Source organism: Danio rerio, chromosome 25, assembly GCF_052040795.2.
Source record: "Danio rerio strain M-AB ecotype USA chromosome 25, GRCz13ab, whole genome shotgun sequence".
NCBI lineage: Eukaryota > Metazoa > Chordata > Actinopteri > Cypriniformes > Danionidae > Danio > Danio rerio.
The window spans coordinates 24,135,794-24,161,409 of record NC_141045.1 but is presented as its reverse complement, the minus strand read 5'-3'; the positions used below and the strand labels follow the sequence as shown (position 1 = coordinate 24,161,409).

The 25,616-nt window shown below is 37.2% G+C and overlaps 1 protein-coding gene across 4 annotated transcripts in view; it reads right to left on the bottom strand.

The window, feature by feature from the left end:
• Positions 1-25,616, bottom strand: part of abcc8 (ATP binding cassette subfamily C member 8) — a 131,278-nt gene that overhangs the window by 8,018 nt on the left and 97,644 nt on the right. For all 4 annotated transcript variants that reach the window (XM_087310752.1, XM_087310751.1, NM_001172647.2 and 1 more), the window contains 12 exon segments: positions 25,451-25,547; positions 20,247-20,494; positions 13,562-13,728; positions 12,376-12,445; positions 11,656-11,813; positions 9,358-9,450; positions 9,145-9,247; positions 7,497-7,610; positions 6,693-6,813; positions 3,542-3,672; positions 1,314-1,392; positions 1,125-1,233 (listed from right to left, as the gene is read on the bottom strand). In XM_087310752.1, the coding sequence (XP_087166878.1) occupies positions 1,125-1,233; positions 1,314-1,392; positions 3,542-3,672; positions 6,693-6,813; positions 7,497-7,610; positions 9,145-9,247; positions 9,358-9,450; positions 11,656-11,813; positions 12,376-12,445; positions 13,562-13,728; positions 20,247-20,494; positions 25,451-25,547 (1,490 nt within the window).

Genomic DNA, 25,616 nt, shown 5'->3' with positions numbered 1-25,616 from the left:
TTATATCTAATATACAGAAACATATATGTAAATATCTGTAATTCCAATGATACAAAAAATATAGGTAGGTTGCAATTTTTGTTTAAACACACACACACACACGCACACACACACACACACACACACACACACACACACACACACACACACACACACACAAACATACGTATGTATGTATGTATGTGTATATATATTCAAATATGTTACATTATATAAGTAATTTGCATATATTTACATGTATCAGATTTCTATACAGGTTATAGAGCTGTCAATGATTTTTTGGCTTCAAACAAAGATCACGATTCTATATGTCTGTTAATAAGCTTGCGCGTCTAAATTTATTTGTTATTTAAGAGTAAAAAGATAAGGAAATATTTTTGTTGATTATGATGAAATGTATTTTGTTTGAAGAATTGTCTTAAGTGTATGATATTCCAGCCTGATCTCATAAGTAAACATAACTATTTTAGGTTTTGTCAGTTTAGTGGCTAATTTGTATGATATTAAAAAGGTGTGTGGCACCCAACCACACTCCCAACCCAGCCGTCTTTGGGGGATAAGCAAATTGTACTAAATTGTACGAATGAGATCGTACGTATTGATACGAATAAGCCACTAAATCAAACAAGTTACGATTTGCTGTGGGATAGCGTTGGATATTCTGTTTGAAGTAAATCAAATCAAAATTTATTTCAGAGCATTACTTTTTCAAACAATAAAATAAGACATAATAGTCTTTGCTCATAATACACAATAGTCAATCAAATCTAAAGAAATGTAATGAAACGTATAAGAAATTTACACATTAATATTGTTTTTGGTATGCTTAAACATGATCATAGAAAACTCAAACGCATCAGGCCACGAGTGATTTCACGCTGGCAAACATGTAATTTTGCAACATAGTACATGAAGACAGAACTGAATTGGAAGAATAAAGAGTTCAATAACATTCAGAGTTTGTCGCGATGTATAGAAAACAATGTAAAGATGAAATATAATTATAATATAAGCAATGCTGGATTAAGATTGCGTGATGGGTTGAATCAAGATGATCATGTTTTATGACTGATCATGCAGCTCTAATGGGCTGTGACAGTTAGTGCGAAAATGTGGGGTCATACCGGATTGTTCCACTGAATAGGAATGGATCTTGTTGAATAATGGAGAAGCGTGACCTCAGCGTCTGAAGAGGCAGCTTTGCTATATCGATGTCGTCAATGATTATTCGTCCTGTTGGATCATATGTAATGACTTAAAGTTCATGCCATATTTGAAATTACAGTTTGTATATTAGCTCGAAAAATATTTACCCTCAAATGTGTCCACCATCCGGAAGAAAGCTAAGGAGAACGATGATTTGCCACTTCCTGTTCTACCACAGATTCCAAGCTGTAACGGAAGAACACAATGTCATTTATTTCCCTTCATTATACACACAGGTGGTCAAAATTATTCAACCTGCTGGAATTTTAAAAAAAAAATTTTCCCAAATTATGTTTAACAGAGCAAGAACTTTTTCACTGTATTTCATATAATATATATTTTTTTCTGGAAGAAGTCTTTTAATATTCCTTGCACGTGTAACATGTTTACAAAATTCACTTACCTCTAAGCTGCTACTTTGCACTTTGCACTTTTGCCATACTGCACCTAATTGCACTACAATAAATACCTCAACTTGGTCCCATTCTGGAACAATAGGATATATGGTAACTGTTCACAGTTTATTAGTGTCTATTATTTAATTTATCTTGTACTATATTAGTTAAATGTTTAGTTTATGTCTAGTGTGTGTCATATTTTTGTTTTTGTTTTTTAAATTGCACATTGGAGTATGGGAGAAACGCAATTTCAGTCTACTGTGTAATGTAATGTTGCATGGTTTGATTGACAATAAAGTTGACTTGACTTGACTTTTCTTTTTATTTCGGCTAGAATAAAAGTAGATTTAATTTTTTAAAATCATTTTAAGGTCAATATTATTAGCCCCTTTAAGCAATTTTTTTTTCCGGTTGACTACGGAACAAACCTTTGTTATAACAATAGCCCCTTTCACACAGTGAAACCAGTAAATATCTGGAAAATTTCCGGAACAACTTTACTAGTAAAGTCAAAAAAGCGCTGTTCACACAGGCAAGGATGTTCCTGAATTTTTCCAGAAAAGACCATTCACACAAACATTCCAAAATACCAGTAAATTTTGACATTATTAACCAAATGACCTCTTAAAGGCTGCCCTTGTATTTGTAAAGATCGAAGGGGTCAGGCTTTTGTTGATGGTTTAATTTGTATTTAAAGCTTTAGCATTCATACAGCAGTTTTTGTCCCAGAGGCATCCAAAAGCAGAAGCGCTAACCGCAACTAAATGTTTACACTTTTGACTATATTTCAAATTCTGTGGATGGATAAATACTGTGAACAGCTTCAATGAAAACATGGAGGAACACACGCAACAAGCAACTGAAGCAGAGCTTGAAGTTAAACAGTGATTTATCACTGGCAGTTTATTGTTATTTTTTGACACAGTTGGCATAAAGAAGGAACATAGAAACATTATCTGACTAACAACTAGCAGCTAAATGTGCCTGGAAAAATAACCAAAGGCTTTTATTTTCATAAACAGCATGGATGTGAGTGTATCTGAATGTTCTGATTGGCTGAAGTAGACGTCTCACGTCAGCGTGTTCCAAACGTCAACGTGCTCTTTCCATCAAATATCTTTCTGTGTTCACACAGAGCAGCATAACGGAAAGTTCCTGGTAATGTTCAGTAAAACTTCTCTTTCCGGAAAATTGCCAGAACAAATTTGGCGGTATTTTCAAAAAGGGCCAATTCACACATCATCCATTTCTGGAAAATTGCCGGTAATTTTCCGGAAAGACCTGTATGTGTGAAAGGGGCTAATGACTTGCCTAATTACTTTGCCAAGATAACCTTGTTTAGCCTTTCAATGGAGTTAAAGAATTAACAAAAGTTTAGTAGTGGGGCCATGCCTAAACAAATCAGCTTCCCTCGTCTACTATTTAGGGGAAATGGATCCTCCCTAAACCGTTTGTCTCAGATTCTCACTCACTCCCACCTAATTTCCTTCTAAACTCACCAACTTATCCCCTACACACCTCCCTCCCCTCCTTATACCTCTTAAAATCCTTCTTCCACAGGCTTCATCGGGGGTCTTCTAAAGGTTCCACCCTAACCTATGAGATCGAGCCCTTACTCTGAGTCTCCCTGGACAAGACTCCCTGATCAGCCAGTTTAACGATCATCCATACATCTCGACTCAATCTTTATAACTATTACCTACTTCACTAAAACAACTTGTAATAAAGTTTCACAAGCAAGGGTTGTAGCCTGGTCCTTGATAGTGAAATGTCACTTTAAGCTGAATACTAATATCTTGAAAATTTTATAGTAAAATATTATGTTTTGTCATCATGTTAAACAGAAACTGGGAAAAAATATTCAGGAGGGCTAATAATTCTGAATTCAACTGTAATTCTTTTAGAGTTTCGGCAGTGATATTTGACAGCAACTCTACCTTTTGTCCTGGTTTGATGTGGGCATTGACATGTTTGAGGACCGGTTTCAGGGTACTATCGTATCTCACGCTCAGATTTTGGATTTGAATTTCACCCTGCTGAGGCCAGCCTTCTGGAACCTGAGATGCCGCTGAAAGAGAAACATTTAAGCGAAGACATAGGAGGCGTTAGGTATACAGAGAAAGATAAACAGAAACTCATCAGACTTATACACAACCGTTGGCAGTGAGAGTTTGCTGTCCACATGCTCGTGTCTATAATGTGTTTTTAAGTCAAAGTGTAAGGTTTTTAATGTAACTGTTTATGGTTAAACACTCTTTAAAAAAATGATGTTTGCTGCTTGGTCAAACCACTTATACTACAGTTTAATGGTTCTAAGTTCAATCAACTTAAATTTGTAATAAACATTGAATTACCTTAATTTGTGTTATAACGACAGGAAGGGATTGTGTGGAGCTCAAGATTTTTTACAGTGAAGGGTTAGTTCACCCAAAAATGAAAGTTCTGTAATTACTATATTCCAACCCATCATTTTATTTTGCAATTTTGCAATCTGAAATGATTTAGTGATTGCTTTTCTAAAACTTAAGAACTTATTTGGTTTAATTCTAGTGTTTTACTGTGAAAATACCAAAATTTTGACTATTGAAGTTGTGATAGGACAGTTCTCAAATCTTTTACATTTGACAGACACCACAAACAAAATATACAAGCACACACACACACACACAAACATACAAGTATACTTGGAATACAAGGACACCTTATAGGCATAATGCATTTTATTCAGTAAACAAAACTATTATTACATGTCCATAAACTCAAATCTCACAGGAAACCTGCAGCAAATTTTTATTATATCAAAAGTATCCCCTTATCATCTATAATTTTAAGCATTTTGAATTACATTGACACAAGGTGAGTATTTTTATAGAGTACTGTTAAGTCACACAAATGTCATTAGACATCTTTCTGTCCCTGTAAGTTTCCAAAAACCTGTACACACACACTTAATTTTTTTTCACGTTTTTTTTAATCACAACTTTTATCACAATCAAAAATACAAAAATTTGGATACATTTTTTGGAAAATAAATAAATTTATATAATTATAATATATATATATATATATATATATATATATATATATATATATATATATATATATATATATATATATATATATATATATATATATATATATATATACACACACACACACACACCGGCCACTTTATTAGGATCACCTGCTCCTTAATGCAAATTTTTAATCAGACAATCCCATGGCAGCATCTCAATGCATTTAGGCATGTAGACATGGTCAAGATGACTTGCTGCATTTCAAACCAAGCATCAGAATTAGGAAAAAAGGGGATTTAAGTGACTTTGAACGTGGCATGGTTGTTTGTCCCAGACAGGCTGGTCTGAGTATTTCAGAAACTGCTGATCTACTGAGATTTTCATGCACAACCATCTCTGGGGTTAAACGAAAAAGAAAAAGAAAAAATATTCAGTGAGTGGCAGTTCTTTGGGCGCAAATGCCTTGTTGATGCCAGAGGTAAGAGGAGAATGGCCAGACTGGTTCAAGCTGATAGAAAGGCAACAGTAACTCAAATAACCACTCGTTACAACCGAGGTATGCAGAAGAGCATCTCTGAACGCACAACACGTCCAACCTTGAGGCAGATGGGCTATAGCAGCAAAAGACCACACTGTGGTCTACTCATGTCAGCTAAGAACAGAAAACGGAGGCTACACCTCGCACAGGCACACTAAAATTAGACAATAGAAGATTGGAAAATTGTTGCCTGGTCTGATGAGTCTCTATATCTGCTGTGACATTCGGATGGTAGGGAAAAATTTGGCGTCAACAACATGAAAGCATGGATCACTCCTGCCTTGTATTAACGGTTCAGGCTGGTGGTGGTGGTGTAATAGTGTGAGCGATATTTTCTTGCCACACTATGGGTCCACTAGTACCAATTAAGCATCATGTCAACGCCACAGCCAACCTGAGTATTGTTGCTGACCATGTCCTTCCCTTTATGACCACAGTGTACCCATCTTCTGATGGCTACTTCCAGCAGGATACTGTGCCATTTTATAAAGCGTGATCATCTCAGACTAGCTTCAAATGGCCTCCCTAGTCACCAGATGGTTCTAATAGAGCATCTTTGGGATGTGCGGGAGATTTGCATCATGGATGTGCAGCTGACAAATCTGCAGAAACTGGGTGATGCTATTATGTCAATATGGACCAAAATCTCTGAGGAATATTTCCAGTATCTTGTTAAAGTCTATGCCACTGAGGATTAAGGCAGTTCTGAAGGCAAAAGGTGGGCCAACTGGATACTACTAGTAAGGTGTACATAATAAAGTTGCCAGTGAGTGTATATGTCTGTGTGTGTTATATACTATATATCTGGTAACAATCTCTGTTTCTATCTAGATTCAATTGGCAATAAAACCTGAACACAGGTTAAAATACAATGCGTTTTGTTTATTTAAAAGCAGAATCTTCAATCTTTAGTTTGATATATAATATTTGTATATATTCCTAGCATGAAATAATTTTTTAAGCAAAGATTTATCATTTATAATCCTGTTTTGTAAAGCTAAGCCTTATTAAAACTATAGCCTATAGGCCTTATGAATATACATGTCAATTTATTAACAGTCATATTTTTTTTATTTTGACATTTTTAATGCAGATAATTTTTTTTATTGCAACATTTTAGTCCAGAGGCAGATAAAGTGATGCTGGGAACTTTAAAACTATTTTTTTATTCATTTTTATTATTATTATTAGCAACAGAGCCTAATGGTTTCCTGAGATCAAAACTTTTATATATTTTCACAGCAAAACACAAGACTTGAAGCTTAGTTTTCAGAAAAGCAATCACAGAAATCACTCATATTACAGTGCAAATATAAAAATTAAAAAATCCCAGCAAAATCCCAGAGGGACTAGAGAACTCATAACATTGCAAAAGCTAGTCTACCACATACAGGGTACGAATAATATGAACCTGAACCTGAGCAAACAAGAAATGAAGGAGACAGATGCTGAGCGTGCATGTCTGCTGAAACTGAGACTCAAAGTAAGGAGCGAAACAGCTTTAGTCAGTAAGCGTGGTCACATGATACTCACACAGAAGACCCTCATAGTTTTCAGGTTCTGTCCTTAGTAAGGCTTTTATTCTCTTCACAGCCCCAAGCTGCACCTCCATGTCTGCTAGATTACGCACCATCCAGTTCAGGTAGTTGGATACCTGAGAGACAAAATATTGCACAAGTTACCCAATATTGCTGATGATTATCATGTAGAAGACAAAATTATTAGCCTTCCTTTTTCAAATATTTCCCAAATGATGTTTAACAGAGCAAGGATTTTTTTTCACAGTATTTCCTATTATATATTTTTTTCTTCTGGAGAAAGTCTTATTTGTTTTATTTTGACTAGTTTTACATTTTTTAAAAACCATTTAACGTCAATATTATTAGCCCCCTTAGGCAATATTTTAATTTGATAGTCTACAGAACAAACCATTATTAATGAAATGCCTAATTACCCTAACCTGCCGAATAAACCTAATTAAGCCTTTAAATGTCACTTTAAGCTGAATATTAGTGTCTAGAATAATATCTAGTAAAATAATATTTACTGACCTCATGGCAAAGATAAAATAAATCAGAAATTTTAAAAACTATTATGTTTAGAAATGTGTTGAAACAAATCTTCTCTAAACTGAGGGAAAAATAAACATGGGGCTAATAATTTAGGAGGCTAATAATTCAGACTTCAACTGTATGTGTATATATATGTGTGTGTGTGTGTGTGTGTGTGTGTGTGTGTGTGTGTGTGTGTGTGTGTGTGTGTGTGTGTGTGTGTGTGTGTGTGTGTGTGTGTGTGTGTGTGTGTGTGTGTGTGTGTGTGTGTGTGTGTTTGTCATACCATTAGGGCATATGTGAGTCCCAGCCCCACCAGCCCTGTGGATAGATGACTGTACAGGGAGTTTGTAATGGAGGCAACGGCTGCTATTAGAACAATACAGGCCCCGATGTACTCCTGTGCAGAGATAAAACAGACTGCTGGTCATTGTGGAGTTGACAAGAAGTACAATTATTTTCCCAAAATTCTACACACAATACCCCAAAATGACAATGTGAAAAAAGATTTTTCGAAAGAAAAAAACTGAAAAATCACATGTACAGAAGCATTCACAACCTTTGCTCAATACTTTGTTGATGCACCTTTGGCAGCAATTACTGCCTCAAGTCTTTTTGAATATGATGCCACAAGCTTGGCACACATGTCTTTGGGAATTTTTGCCCATTCCACTTTGCAGTACCTCTCAAGCTCTAGCAGGTTGGATGGGAATCGACTGTGTACAGCCATTTTCAGATCTCTCCAGAGATGTTCAATAGGATTTAGGATTGGGCTCTGGCTGGACCACTCAAGGACATTTACCGAGTTGCTATGAAGCCACTCCATTGATATTTTGGTGGTGTGCTTTGGGTCATTGTCCTGCTGGAAGATGAACCGTCGCCCCAGTCTGAGGTCAAGAGCACTTTGAAGCAGGTTTTCATTTAGGACGTCACTGTACATTGCTGCATTCATCTTCCCCTCTATTCTGACTAGTCTTCCAGTTCCCGCTGCTGAAAAACATCCCCACAGCATGATGCTTCCACCACCATGCTTCACTGCATGGATGGTATTAGCCTGGTGATGAGCGGTGCATGGTTTTCTCCAAACGTAACACCTGACATTCACTCGAGTTCAATATTAGTATCATTAGACCAGAGTATTTAGTTTCTTATGGTCTGAGAGTCCATCAGATGACTTTGGCAAATTCCATGTGGGTAGTGGCTTCTGTCTGACCACTCTACCATACAGGCCTGATTGGTGGATTGCTGCACTGATGGTTGTCCTGCTGTAAGGTTTTCCTCTCTCCACAGAAGAACGCTGGAGCTCAGACAGAGTGACCATCAGGTTATTGATCACCTCCCTCACTAAGGCCCTTCTTCCCAATCACTCAGCTTAGATGGTCGGCCAGGCAGCTCTAGGAAGAATCTTGGTGGTTACAAACATCTTCCACTTATGGATGATGGAGACCACTGGGCTCATTGGAACTTTCAGAGTAGCAGAAATTCTTCTGTAAGCTTCTTCAGCCTTGTGCCTCAAGACAATCCTGTTTCAGAGGTCTACAGACAATTCCTTTGTCTTCATGCTTGGTTTGTGCTTTGACATGCACTGTCAACCCTGGGACCTTGTATAGACATGTGTATGCCTTTTCAAATCATGTTCAATCCACTGAATTTACCACAGGTGCTCCTATTAAATCATATTAAGCTGCTGAAACATCTCAAGAATGATCAGTGGAAACAGAACGTACCTGAGCTCAATTTAGAGCTTTACAGCAAGGCTGTGAATACTTCTGTACATGTGATTTCTTCAGGTGTTTTATTTTTAAGAAACTTGCAACATATTCAAAAAAATCGTTTTTCACATAGTCATTATGAGGTATCCAGTTTGGAATAAGGCTGTAACATGAATAAACACCACACAAAAAACAGGGCAGTTGAGTGGGTTACAGACTCACCATTCGAACCTCCAACCAGCGGTTTGCTGCTGTGAGGAAGAGAGAGGCCATGTTATTGGCATCTGTGAACTGTAGAAGCCTCTGTCTGAATCTAGGCTCATACCTAAGAAAGGAAAATACACCAAGAAGCCGTTTAATACACTTGTAAAGGCACTTAGAAGGTGTTGCATGACTGAACAAGTGCTGAGACTATAACAGAGTGTTTCTGCCCACCTAAATGCTCTGATGGTTGTGAGTCCCTCTACTGTCTCAGAGAAGTGTGAGAGCAGAGGAAGCTGTGTGCTGTCTTCTAGCTGCTGGAGATCTCTGCAAATACACACACAGACATATATACAGTTGAAGTCAGAATTATTAGCCCCTTGTATATTTATTTCAACAATTTCTGTTTAATGGGAAGAAGATTTTTTATTTCAACACATTTCATTTTCTTTTTAGCTTAGTCCCTTTATTATTTTAGGGTCACCACAGTGAAATGAATCACCAACTTATCCAGCATATGTTTTATGCGACAGATGCCCTTCCACCCACAACCCATCACTGGGAAACATCCATACACACTCACCCACACACACATACACTACGGTCAATTTTAGCAAACCCAATTCACCTATAGCACATGTCTTTGGACTTGTGGGGGAAACCAAAGCACCCGGAAGAAACCCACACCAACACAGAGAGAACATGCAAAATCCACACATAAATGCCAACTGACGCAGCCGAGGCTCGATGTCGGCAGCTGTCTGCGGCGTCCAGCTACGACTTAGGACACTGTTCATATTTCTGCCACGCTACAGAAGGCAATCTGAATAGTTTCACTTTAAATAACATGCAAATGTGTGCATCCGGTGTGCGACCCGCTTTAATGTCCCACCAGTGATAATATATAGACATTTCGCAGTGCTACGAGTGTGATATTGTGTTTATACAACAGTTCAACACCATAATGGTGTATATAAAAAGAAAATTAAACATGGAGAGTTTCAAAAATCTGTTTGTACAAGGAATTACTTTCTCCCATCGTGCATTCACATCTGCAACTGACTGTCAGAACAGCAGAAATCATTGCTAATTCCCAAACGCCACTTTAGAGCTAACTTTAAATGATTCTCTAGCTTGATATCTAAAGTGATGATAAAACAGATGATTTTGCTCACATTTTAAGATTATAAGGCTGAACAGCATGAAATGCCATCACTCTACAGAGATTTCCTTTTGCGATTGAGATTTTACAATAATTAACTGCAAAAAAAGGCCAAAGCAAAGCAAACACTCCAAAAGACAGAGATCGTCTAATAATGTCAATTGCCTGTTTAATAAGGATTTGATCTGCTGTAGGTGGAAACTTACACAAAATAATGTGTTTTTCTCCCCTAAGGACATATTATGCGGTCTCTGTTGCCATCTTGTGGCAGAACGGCAATCGTTTTTGCTCTGCTCAGTATGACAGGCTAGCCGCCGATGCACTGAATCTCCAAAATTATAAGTATTTAGTTCTTAAGGAGGATATTTTTGCAGAGGGCTGGATTAATACATGCGAGGAAGCTCAATAACTAACAATGAACACTCGTCTGAAACTGTTACAATTTAAGTGGTTGATGAAGATTTACACAACTCCCGTTTTGTTGCATAAATAAAGAGAAAATATTCTAGAAACTTGCTTGAGATGCAGGGACCTTAAAGGAACGTTGCATCGCTGTATATGGGAATGTAAAGAAATACATAACTTTTGGAAAGGTGTGAAGAAATTCTTGAAAACTTGACTTAAGGTTAATATACTAATGTGTCCTTAAATTTTTTTAAAATTTCATTTATATCCCAAGGAGATCAAGTTTAAAAAGACGGAGCATATATTTATGAATATATGTATTCTGTAAACTAAACGGCTTATTTCTTTAAATTGGAAAAGTATACATGCTCCAACTATAGATCATTGGCTGAAAGACATGGTAACAAACATGTCAATGGAAAAAAGTAACTTATATATTAAGAAATGAATACATAATGAAGCTTTCTGTTTTGTTTGTCAATTTGTTTGCTTGTTGGTTTATGTTATATCTGACACATAGAAAGTGTATATACATGTTAAAATATAATAAAAAGGAGTTGGGAAAAAATATAAATATTTAAAATAGGCACTATTCTTATAAATAAACTACTTAGTTGCAATCTAAACAACTACATTCTCACCTGAAAAAAGCCTCAAAGTACATTGTGTTGTCCAACAGCTGCAATATTTGTCAAACTGTAGTGAGTTTATTGATTTGCTGCCACTCTATGTGGGTGGAGTAATACACAAGAGTGAATAGGCTGTACGAGTTCTGATATTGCAAAATATTGCATGGCTATCAGCCAATCAAACTCGAGAACCAGTCAGAACTGTTGTCAGAACAGTTCAGTCTGGTTATTGACACCAGATGTGCCGAATAATATGTTATACTGTACATACACACAATATCATTCACATAATAAATAAATAAATAAATAAATGGCAAGAAGCAAAAACTGAATTACTTCGAGGCGACTCTGAAGTATTTCTGGATGAAGTAGCAGGCGATAGTCAGAGGGGCTAATACGATGAGGAAAACTGGAGTAACGTATGAGATCACACCCAGAGCTGACACACACAGCAGCGTTGAGCGACTCAGACACTCAAGAGTAGCAGGAATGTGCTGGAACATAAAGAGACAGAAATATTTATATGCAGATAGAAGAAGCTAATGCTAAATGCAGTTTCTAATAATCACTAAGGATATGTACATTAAAAGTCAAAATGATTAGCCCTTTTAGGAAGAAAAATATTTGCCAAATGATGTTTAAGGGAGCAAGAATTTTTTTACAGTATTTTCTAATATTTTTTTTATTATTTATTTTATTTCGGCAAGAATAAAAGCAGTTTTTAATTTTTTAAGAATCATTTAAAGGGTCAATATTTTTAGCCCCATTATTCAATATTTGTTTTCGATTGTCTACAGAACAAACCACTGTTATACAATGACTAACCTAAGCCTTTAAATGTCACTTTAAGCTGAATACTAGAATCTTACAAAAATATCTAGTAAAATATTGTGCAGTCATCATAGCAAAGATAAAATAAATTTGTAATTAAACCTATTATGTTTATAAATGTATTGAAAAAATAAGGGCTACTAATTCTGACTTCAAATGTATATATTGCCTATTGTGCAAATACTGCACAAAGAATTCATTTTAGTTATTGTTTGGACATAATACCTGATCTATTGTATTGGTGTCGGAAGAGAAACGATTTAATATGCTTCCTAAAGGTGTCGTTTCGAAGAGCCTAGGAAAAGAAGACAGAGTGAGCAATTTATATATAAAATATTAACATATTTATATTTGTTCAGCCAAACCACTTTGACTAAACATTATATGAACCCCCCAACCCCCCCTGCAAATTAATTCAAAACCAAAAATAATGACTTTACTTATTCCTCAGTGTCAGTATATTGCACATATTGTTGGTGCCTTTATGGGCTTTGAACAAGTCGGGAACAAGGCTGTCTACTGAGGATGAGGGAGCTCTCAAATTTCACCTAAAACAAATCTTCATTTGTATTTGAGGAAGAATAAAAGTCTGAAGGGGTTGAAACAACATGAGGGTGAATAATTAATTACATACTTTAAATTTTTGGGTGAACTAACCCTTTAAGAACACATTTGTTGATTGTTGATGATTTTCTGTTAGTCAAATGAAATATTGGATCCGGGATAACAAATATAAAGAGTTGCTAATCATAAACAAAACAAAATACAGTAAATTAAATGTTGTAGTATTTTTGTTTTGATTGTGTTTATTTAGTATTTTTCATTCATTTATTTCTTTTTTTTATTTTTAGCTACCCTTTCTGTGTAGCTTTGCCAAATCTCCAAAACATTGTCAAACTAAGTGAATATATATATATATATATATATATATATATATATATATATATATATATATATATATATATATATATATATATATATATATATATATATATATATATTCATAAAGATAAATGCAATTAAACAGAGCAGACACTGTAAAAATGCTGTATATACTATTATTTTGTCATTGAAAATCTTTAAATAAATGTAAAACAAATTGTGAAATTGCTGTCAAATGTACAGTATTACTGGCAATTTTGGTAGCCTGTAATGCTGTAAATATTACAAGTGCACTTTAAATTAACAATTACAATTGTGTTTAATTTACATTAATTTTTATAGTGCACTTAAACTCTCTCACATGCCAAAACAGACAACTACAGCACATTTTCTGATCTGATATATAACCACACACAAACAACATGACTCAGATATGTTACCACACACACCATGACTCAATGATGTACATTTGATTTGCAATAATATTTCACATAAACATTTGAGAAGTATGGGAAGGTTTCAGATGTACCTCATTGGGGCAAGAATAATATTACTGAGCAGATTGTGGTGCAGTTCTTTGGCCACCCGCAGGCCTGTCCACTCCACAGCCACTGATGTTGCTAAACACAGCACGATTCCCAGGCAGCACAGCAGGCTGAACACCAGCAGGTATGATGAGTGAGTAAAGCCGATGTCCTGTGGAAAGAAAATGATGGCACTGTAAAAAAAAAACAGCTCGCTTGGAGTCCACCTGGGTTCAAGGATGAATATATCTCTGCAATTAAAAAGTCAATGTTAGTTTCATTATGTTAGTTTTATGAATATCTACAGTATAAGCTAGTGCGCTCCAAGACAGTGACAAACATTACTAGCGTGTGTACAAGCCAGCAGATTAAAACAAAGAAAGTGCCATTTTTAAATACACAGCCAAGACATTACATTGTAATACTATACACATATAATAGCAAGCTATGGTTGAGCTGAGCTCAAACAAACCTTGTTGTCTTGATAAACAGCCACAAAGCCAAGAAGAAGAACACAATCTGCCATCTGTGGTGTTGTTATTTACAAGGCCGTCTAAAAATGGTTTCACTTTTTTTCAAGAGAGCTTGCGTGTACATCTATATTTGAAATAACGAACTTGAGCTGATGATATTGACATGCACATAAGTTTTGAAGTGCTTCTGACATCTGATCCTTTCAGAAAGGGACAGATGCAAAACGCAAGAGGTTTTCTGACTTGGGCTACTACCCAGCATGCACACAATGTCATAAGTTGTTAATATTAGGTTAGATTTACCAAAGTCACACAAATGCCATTACACATTCGTCACGTCCATAACAATCAAAGAGCATGCGATGTCTTGTTAATTTTTTTGAGAGATGTGCATCAGCGCCGGCTTCTGTCAGCGAGAGCTATGTGACCATGTGAAGGCTGCGCTAGAGCATGCATGTGCTTGATGCGGAAGTATAAATTAGTCTTTAAACGCTGGCTACACATTGAATTTTGATCACCTGACGTCATGACCCAAATCTAACCCAATATTAACAACTTATGACGTTGTGTGCCTGCTGGGTAGTAGCCCAAGACAGAACATAATTTGAGGCACTTTCTTACTTTGTGGCACTTCACTAAACATATTAAACAACGAGGGAGCAAGCTGCTTATTCTAGTGCACAGAGACGAGTCTTTTTTTCCTGCACTTTGATCTCCCTTTTCTATGCGCACACTCTACGTCTCCCGCGAGTTCTCCACATCCATCGTGGTCTGCAACATTTTGCGTGCACGCTGCTTTATTTCCGCATCCAAGACAAGTAATAATCTTATATTGCAGATCAAGTGCAGAAGCGACAAAGTGCAGAGGATCCAAATAGAACGAATAGACACATTGCATACACGCTGCTTCAGACAACACGTGCAAGCTAGAGGTCTGCACGGGACAAACTTTTTAGTCCCACTACCACAAGGTTTTATTCCATACTTGACCACTCCCATCATATATTCAGTCTTTGTTCACCCGCTGCCAGCTTAGTAGTAGAATTAGTAGAATAATTTTCTACCCGTTCTGAATGGTCCCCGCTGAAATTAGATCTGGTTTCCAAAACCTCCCGTTTAAATTGTGTACTACCAAAAGAGAGAGATAACAGATAAAACTGTAGGTTGTGCAAGGATTGTAGGCTAAATGTCACTTTTGTTTGAAGTTCCAGGTTCCTTGCAGTTGACTGCTAAAGGGTAAACTATTGGGGTATTATATAAAAAAAGACTTCCATACATAAGACTTGCCCGATGTTAGTTTCCTAACAATAAACTACCTGGTTTCTAATGTAAGCTGAAGAAAAGTGTATTTACAGCGAGCACAGACTATGCGAGCACAGACTCTGCGTAAAAAAAGCATGTGCAGAAAGTACTGGTCCTGAGTTCAGCATGTGTAACAGTTGTGAGCACTTGCTATACTTCTGACTTCAACTGTCTGTGGTTTAAACAACCAGATACATTTAGACCTGTCCGGTTTCATCTGGTCTGGATTGTGTACTAATCATAGTCATCATCTCGTCACCCTCACCAAAGTAACCACAACGAGAATGAAGCAGCCTGATTGTGAGCACCTGCTCCTTGTTAACCCTATTAATCAGGGCAAATATAAGGACAAGAGTACCGTTGCTAAGGGAGCTTCTGACTTCAATCAAAGCACTAATGACAATTCTCTGCTCTCTTCACAGATTCAGATCGACTCCGCTAATAATCTGCCTCTTCATTCCATCTCCAATCATTATGCTCCCTTCCCACTAGAGAAAGATTACACCAACATCACGGTTCTCCCACACTTCCCCCAATTTCCTTTATGGTATTTCAGCAGCATTTTTTTATTTTATTTAATCTCCCCACACATGCTTGGTGGGAACGGATCTTAAGTGTATTCGAAAAAATCTATTAACACTGCTACCAAGCAAATTCTTCCAATTACACATCAACACTGAGGATTGTGTGACTGATTTTGATTTATGTAGTGGAACACTTCTAAAGCTAATTGTATATGCTGAAGAAACAACAAAATGAAAGAAAATCAATCTGGCTATGGAGAAGGCTAATTATTACTGTAGACCTCCATCAAAGAACATCAATACAGAGAACTGACTCTGAAAAAGACCAACTAATTAGTGGAAAATCTAAATTGGGTTGAATCCACCTTATATTTAATGCTGCAGCACAAACTGCTGTTTAAAATGCATTGAAGCATTTCCTAAGCTGTGATTAGGAATCAAGTATTGATCGGAATAAGCCGGTTTGTGAAATAGGCTGGTAAGTTGTCCTGTACTTATCTCTGCTCAGGAGCAGCATTTTTTTTCCACTTATCACATAGAACAGCTGTGTGTGAGGAATCCTTTATGCTGGACCTATAAGGCCTATGAGGCTGGTCACTTCATCTGCTTTTACTCATAGGATAGCTATTTAATCAGGAAAAGTGTAGGTATAAATGCCATTCAAAATGCATTTGAATTAAATATAAATCCAATCACTCAAACCATTTTAGGAGGTGGTCTGTGACACATTTCAGACAAAACTGGTCAAATTGTTGAGACTACATATCTAAATTTCACTCCACTTCAAGTATTTTTTTAAATAAACGTGACTGGGTATTTTTCATAGTCAAATTTAACAGCGCTAATGCAAATTGCAAAAACAACAACATGTGATAGTTTGGGATTTTTCCTGTTTAACTTTTAACTGATTATTGAGAAATAACATTTTTAAATGTAGTTATTAAATTTACACTACCTGACAAAAGTCTTATTGTCTATCCAAGTTTTAGGAAGACAAAGGCCTCTAGATCATGCTTGTTTTACCAAAACATGCTTTGATTTTTATTTATTTAATTAGGAGAGTAAGGTCTGACTTTGCTTAAACAAAAGTCTTCTAAGGCCGTACTCGCACTATGTACAGTTGCCTCGAACTGGGCCAAAGCACGCTTGTCCCCCCTCCCGTCACCCCCCACGCCTCGCACTCACATTACAATCGGGCCTGGGCACGCTTACGTCATCGATGCTGCGCTGTTCAGTAAGCACTCTCGCTCAGCACAGTGGAGATTTCTCTAGTTATATCGCTTCAGTCCTTAGGGATGCGGTGACACACACTCAGATATTTCGCCAAACACATCAGCCACTTTTGACGCTCATAAACATTCATAAAGCCCTCGTGCGGCAGGAATTAGGAGGTTTGCTGAAGGTGTGCAGCTGTCGTGCAGTGAGGGGTTTGCGTATTTAATAAACTACGGCAGTTTGCGACTAAACAGTAAAAATAATTAATAAATCCATATGAAACAGTCCCTTAAAAGTCACGTCTCGCTTTCAGTTTTGGGCTTTGGCGCGTTTTGCACTCACAAACACGCGTACCGCGCCAAAGCCCAAGTGAACTCTGATTCAGCGCACTCACACTTCTCAAACGATGCGGGAAACCGGCCTGGGCACAGTACGGATAGTATAGTCTGAGTAGGCCATAACTTAACAGAAATAATGTACAGTATGGAATATAAAGTTATGCTGCAGGGGAAAACGAATGAATATTGTGTATGACACCTATGAGCTTGCAATTACTCAAATAACTCATTAATAAAGTCATCTGGCATGGCAAAGAAAGCATTCCTGCAGGTTCCTCAAGATCTTTTGGATGCATCTTCAGTGGCTCCTCCTGTACCTCACCCTGTACATGCTCAATGTTCATGTTTGGTGACTGGGCTGGCCAATCCTGGAGCACCTTGACTTTCGTTACTTTCAGGAATTTTAATGTGGAGGTTGAAGTATGAGAAGGAGTGCTATCCTGCTGAAGAATTTGTCATCTTCTGTTGACTAAAGGCCTGTTGAACTAGAAGTCAAGTTATTATTTGTTGCTTTTACAACTGGCATCGACAACAAGACTTTTGTCAGGTAGTGTATATAAAATGGCAGCAAGTGATGGGAATAATTGAGCTTAAGAAAGCGATTTTCATCTGATTAGGCTCTTTCATGTATAGAACCTGCTCTATGTGTTGTTGAAGTGGTAGGGCACATAACTGATTATGTTTGGTGTGTATATGTTGGGTGTGGGACAACCACATAACTAATGATGATTGGCTAAGATTGCAGGAGATAATGTGAGCTTGGCATTCACAGGACGAGATGGAGCCAGTACATCAAAGCAAAAAAAGCGAGTTTAGCAGTGTTCTGACAGGTAAAAATAGCCTAATCAATAGTAGCCATAGGTCAATCATTTACTCATTAATTTTCTTTTCAGCTTAGTCCCTTTATTAATCAGGGATGGCCACAGTGGAATGAACCACCAACTTATCCACCGTATGTTTTACACAGCGGATGCCCTTCCAGCTACAACCCTTCACTGGTAAACACCCATACACTCTCATTCACACACATACACTACAGACAATTTAGCTTATTTAATTCACCTACAGCACATGTCTGGAGCACCCGGAAAAAACTCACGCCAACAAGGGGAGAACATGCAAACTTGACACAGAAATTTCAACTGACCCAGCAGAGGCTCGAACCAGTGACCTATGTGCTGTAGGCAACATCGCTACCCAATGCGCTACCACCTCATATCATCAGCTTGAGTTTATTTATTTATATTTAAGTGCTTAAGTTCTTGAAGACGGAGGTAGAGGGAATTTTTTTAGGGATACATGTTGTTAGCATGACAATAAAGGAAACCATGTGATTGAACAATGGTTCCTAGTGATGGGTCTTGAAAATAGAATGTATTTGAAAATAAATGGGGTCCAAGAACTTATCCCTGAGGTACCCCAGTGATCGGTTGCTTTGGACACCTCTCCTCTCCAGGAAACCCAGAAAGATTTGCCGGTGAGGTATGACTCCAGTATTCCAGTGATTGTAGGGTTGTCACGATACTGGAATTTTAAAAACAACCATTTCCCGCTAATATTTAAGTGTTGTTTAGCACATTCTTAAACACAGATAAAGGGACACTAGAGCATTTTTAAGTCACATCTATCAGCTGGTTTGTCTATAAGCTGACTTACGAGCAATCCATTTATAAATGGTAGCTTTAAAACGCCCCAGTGTCCCTATATCAGTAGTTGCACTCAGTAAGCAGTGGTGAGTTCAGTGAACTGATGACCTTCACTGCCAATCACAATCATTTCTGTTGAGCATGTAAACACATTGGCAAATCAGCAATATTTAAGAACGTGAGCATGTGAACGCATTGGCAAATCAGCACTGTTTAAGAACGTGCTCAACAGTGCTCAATTGTTAGTGGGAAATGGATGTTTTTAAAATTTCAGTATGGATTGGTACCGAATTCCAGTGTGGTGACAACCCTAGTACATTGTACATACTAGGGTAAGTTACACTGATGCCCATTGAGAGAGTGATAGTGAGTGGATGGAGAGAGTGGATGGAAGAATCTGATGTAAGTCAAATCTGCAAATAGCACGGGATTTGAAGATTGTATTTATATCTGTTTATGGGGAGATACATTTATGTCTAAACATACCCTACTCGTCAGCAGTACCACTGAGACATCCTCCAAGTACAACCGTTTTAACCATCTGACTCAGTCAAGTTGAGGTTTATTAGATAACATGACTCGGCTCTAATGCTGAACAACTGGAGTCTAGTCTCACACTGTTATCTAAGCTGTCATAGCACACACCACAACATACCCTCCACAACATGCTCTTCTTTAGTGACAGGGTGGTCTATTAATAATCTGAAGTGTTTGTGTCTGGCTCTTAGGACCTTCTCCTGTCTTTTTCTTGTATGCATGCTATTCTTAGAATTGATATGCCTCATGGAAATATAAAGCATGCTTCTTTTTTACGATATTATAATGAGGAATATGTTTCCGCCAACCTGGTTTCACCAAGTAGGACATGTTCCTGAATTAACATCTATGTTGATCCTGGAACAACATTTCAATCAGCCAATCAGAATAAAGGGATATGTTGAGTTTAGGCTTACAGTTAGGTTTATGCACTTCTACATGATTGTTATCCATTATTCCCCTCTGTGTCAACCACTGAGCCACCGTGCCACCCAGACATAATATCATACAGATTTGTGAATTGCCTGGCAGCCATATAAAACACTTGAGCAACCACACAGCCACAACCAACCTCAATGCCCTATCACTCAATTTCCACCATTCAAATTCTTCAGAAAGAGTAAAAACAGTTCACACATATATGACTTATATTTACCTGTACTAGAGAACAGTTGTGTGCAGCCGCATCGATTTTGGCTGTGATGACTTTGGACGTCCAATGAGCGAGCCAGTAGTCGATGGCCACCAAAAGGGAGTGTTTGAGAAGCTGGGACAGCAGGAGCAGGAGGAGAAGGAGGAGGCCTGCAGAGCTCAGGTACGTCCCACAGGATCTCCACGGGATGGTGGCTCTGTGCCTCATCACTTGAGACAGGTTATCATCATCGTCGCTCTCCAAAGACTCTTCTATTAGTATGCGAAGGAAACAAATACAACAATCAGCAAATTACAAATCCATTAACAAATGCAGGCTGAAACTGTATTGAGTTTCAGCCTGTGCTTCCTTTACAAATATTATTAAGAACATTACATATACTATTCTAAAACCTAAAATCACTTACAAAAGCAAGCACAAATTCTAATATCATATATAAAACATACGAATAAATACCGAGGCTATTTAATATAAAAGGAAATTTTATATTCATTATGTATTAGGAAATGAAAAATCATACTTTAATAATAACATTAATACTATTAATGATGATGATGATGATGATGATAATGATGATTATTATTATTAAGTAGGATATTGTTTGTTTATTTTATTATTATTATATTTTTAAAAGTCTACATTTACAATTTGACACTTGTAAACCACAGCAGAAAGTTCTAACCAGCAGGCCCATGTCACATACAGTACAAATACTTAATAAATAACCTACTATAAATTAAAAGAATTAACATATGCTTTTTGTTTTCACAAGCTTTGGACACGTAACATAAATACCGCTTTTAAATAATCACCTATATATGACTTCAAAGTTCACTGCGAAGGGAGCACAATTGTAAACATGAAGATCGCTAAAACTGAAATGTAAAAATAGTTTGAAAGCAAATTACACCTAAGAGTGATAACTGTAATGCTTTTTTTATTTTTATTAATTCCAACTTTGAATGTTGGAATGTTCTAAATTAATAGGACATGTGGGGATAAGTGGGAATAGAATAAAGCCAGGAACTATGTTTCTAACTACAGCTCCAGAGGTGTAATTGTGAGTGCTCAAGTTTGCGATGCAGTTTGCGAATGTTCGTTAGAGCAACGGATTTAGGAAACGGCAAATCAACAAACTATGTTTGTAATGACGGAACTTGCAACCTTTGTTCGCTAATGATGGTTTTGGGAAACACACCCCTGATAAACTGAAAAGTAACATCATCGATGACGTAAGCGTGCTCAGGTTTGGTAGGTAAAAATGCAATGTGAGTGCAGGTCGCTGGGGAGAGGTGAAGGGGGACAATCATGCTTCGGCACGGTTCAAGGCAGCCTTACCTAATATAAGTATGCCCTTACCCATAATATTCATCTTTCATTTATCATTAAAGTACAAATTAATTAAAAAGTAAATAGCCTAATGGTCTTAAAAAAGCAAGCACTATGATACTGCACTTATAAATAAGGACTGGAGGAGTAGAGGCTGCATGATGCCCTAAACAAAGCAGTTCTTAAAAGTCTTTTGTTTGGACTACAATTGCCACCCTGGTAGATCCGCCCATGCTTCTTCAGGGGATTCATCTTTTAACTGCAGTCTCAAATTTGGCCAACTGCCACATGACTGGCACTTGGCCTATTTCTGGCCATCAAGAGAGTACTCCATTACTGTAAATCCTTACTTTCTTCCACCGCAAGAGCGCAGGACCTATTTAATGCACTAAAGTTAGCTGAATGAGGCTAATACAATACAGGCTTCATGCTGACTTAACATCTAGAAGACCATCCAAATATGACCATTCGCTCAGCTTGATGATAAAGTTTCAAATATCTGCAAATTATTGTGCTGCTGAGAACAATAAAAACATGATGTAGTTTATAAATCTTGAGCAGCTCCCGTTATGCAGAGTTTAGCTCCAGCATTGACCAAGAACACCCGAAACAAGCTACTCAAGTGCTGTTTCTTAATTAGTGTTCTTAAGGGATGTTGCATCCGTTTGTTCTTTCATTTATTAATTTTTCTTCACTTCCCTTATTTATCAGGGTCCCCAGAGCGGAATGAACCACCAACTATTCCTGCATATGTTTTAAGCAGTGGATGCCCTTCCAGGAGCAACTCAGTACTGGGAAACACCCAAACATTCGTACACTATGGCCAATTGAGTGAATCCAGTTCACTTGTACCGCATGTCTTTGGACTTTGGAGGAAACCAAAGCACCCTGAGGAAACCGACGCGAGCATGCAAACTCCACACAGAAATGTCTACTGGCCAAACTGGGACTCGATGGTCATAATAAAACATCAAAGTTCAATTCCAATTCTCAACACAACAAGAACTGAGGATGCGTGAAATTAAACGGATGTGTTCATGATATCGAGGGTGCATCAAATGCAGCATGCTTGGCTGCATTCCAATCCACTTTTAGACACACACTCATGAACTTCACTTGCCTTGTTCCCGGTGTGTTCCACTTCGTCAAATGGAAGAGGGAAGTTTACATGGACATACCCTCAATCCCTTGATATTAACCAAGTGAGCTAGTTGGCTTAATATGTCCACTCTATATCTCCCAATGCAATGCGATTGTCACATCACAACAGTGTAGTTCCCAAGTGCTCAAGGGTTTAGGGTATAACATTTAAACCCTTTCATATTTTTTTGGTAATAGTGGACATTTCTGTAACATAATCAATGGAGCTGAGGGAACAAGATAGAGGGAAGTTAGCAAGTGAAAGGCATAACAAATTGGACTGGAATTGCAGCCCACACTCTCATAGTCCCAGAAATCCCATGTGGGTAAGGACAGAATTTTATATTCGCTATCATTTACAGGTCAGCGATATAACTTTTAATACATTATATACATATAATGTGTGCTCATGCTTCACTTATAGAAAATCACATAATTTTTTTATATCTTACTTTGATCATATACAGCTACTCAACTAACATGAAAACGACTATTGTACTTCCTAGTTTCCCCAAAACTCACCCTCAAGAGGCTCTGATTGGTCAGCTAACATAATGTGCTGTGATTCACGGACTGGCTCCACATCACCAGGAAGCGTCATGCCTCTACTAGCATACACTTTGCCGTTGAGTAAATACTGTTAGTCCGTGTAGCTGTTAGTCGTATCAGTTTGAGGCTGATACTGACAGACTCTCTAAAAAAAAATCGGACATGTGTATATATCTGGAATAAGCATGTAAGTAATAGGAAACGTTCTCATATCTTTTGCAAGTTTATTATTTAAGAATTAGAATGCAAGGAAGGCGGCCCCATAGAGAGACACAGCAGCGCTAGTAAAGATTGTGGGTGTTTACAGGGGTTTAACGAAAAAATGTGAATTTGTAGCTAAATTGGGTAACACTTTAAAATAACTATCCATTATAACTAGTTAATAGATCATTAATAAACTGTTAGTTAATGTGTTATAAATGACTTGTTAAATAAAAGTTATTGTTTGTTAATTATTTATAACTGTGCCTTATCGATAGCCAACAGATAACTTACAAGCTGTTAGTTAACAAGTTATAAATGACTTGTTAACTGCATTTTAATGATTTATAGCTATACCTAATAAATTAGTAGTTGATCATGAACAAGCTGTTAGTAAATTACCTTTAAAGTCTTGTTAAGTATCAGTTAATAATTTATACATGTTATTAGGACGTTATTTGAAAGTTGCAATACTTCTTCATTTATTAACTGTTAGTAAATGGTGAATAGTTGCAACTTTAGAATAACATCCCAATAACATACATAAGCTAATAACTAACACTTAACTAATATATTAACTCACACTTTACAGATCAGTTGTTCATAGCTTATTTATCACTTACTAATACCAGCAAAACTTTGTAGAACAGCAAATGGATGGAACAAGTTCAAGCTACAGAAATTTGATGTGATATTTAAAATATAACATTTTTTTTACCTTAACCTTGTTCCACTCATAGGCTTTTCTGTGTGCTGTATTTTACGAAAGACACTTCACAGATGAAATGTTGATTGTTGTGTTTAAAGTATAGAAACACACATACTGAGACATCACATGGCAGAACAGCAGTATACAACAGAATGCAAACCCATGAGGTTTGGGCACTTATTGTGCTAAACATGAAAACAAAATAAATAAATAAAAAAAATTGATTAGAAAAGTTTCACTGGTATTAGTAGAATTGGCGTGTTTAAGATCTTTAAAAAGCAGCAATCTCCACTGGCTGAGTGATTACCAATATAAAGTGGGTCTTAGATTGTACAAGAAACACTGCATTAAATATTTTTTCCTGCGCCATGTCTTTAAAATATGAACATTTATTTTACCCTAGTATATTCGATTGAGCTTCTGCAGTAGCCTGCTTATCCTGGTAGGCTCGTGCATGTAAACGGCTTTTTATCTCGTTTATGCTTGAGCAACTAAATGAATGACAAAGTTTATTGAACTGATTATATTTTAATTACATTGCAACATCAATGCTGTAAAAGCAACCGTGTAAAATTGAAACCGTTCACCAGATGTTCATTAATATGGGAAGAAACACTAGCTCTGCATATACACCAGCCTCCACAAGAATACAAGTCCATTCTCTGCAATCTTGATATTAAGAAACAGCCAAAGTTTATAATTGACTGAACATTTCTGGCTGGTGTGTTGAAGCAGGGCTGTACCTGAAGTCAACAATGCTCCAGGAGCATGATTGTCACAAGCAGATACCAATAAAGGGATGCCAATAAGTTGCTCTCTCCTACAAGGAGAAAGAGTTTTGTGAAGATCTTACTTCTTAATTACAGATTCATTACAGAGCCCAATCCAGGCTCCCTACCAAGTCCAAGGACCTCAGCCATCTGTCAACTGAACCTCTAGTTCCTGACAGATGGTGAAGGTGGGCATCCATACATCCTGGCATAGAACGTTCACATCAACAGCTTGGACAGGAATGCACATCAATGATCTAATTACCTCAGGTAATCTTTTCAGGCGAACTTACAAATGAAATCACAGAAAACTGCAAGGCATGCTAGAGTACTGTTAGAAAACTGGCTTTCCCTCCTGAAGCTGCAGTCAGCAAATACTACGAAGAAAACAAGAGGCACTACCCCACTTGTCACACAAATCTTTAATGAAGATTAATGAGGATTCCTTGCAGGGCCCCGCATTGTCTTTGTGCATTGTTATATAAAATTTCAAGCTCTTGTACTCTTACCTTCCTCATCTTCCTCAGTCTTCAAAGCCTCTCTGGAGTACATGGCTCGCCGCAAGTTTTTTCTTTCCAGCACCGTCATGTTTTCATCTACCGTCTCCTGGAACCATGAATAACAGAAAACAGGACATTCTGGTTAGTCTATTCCACTGATTAAGTAAACTAGATC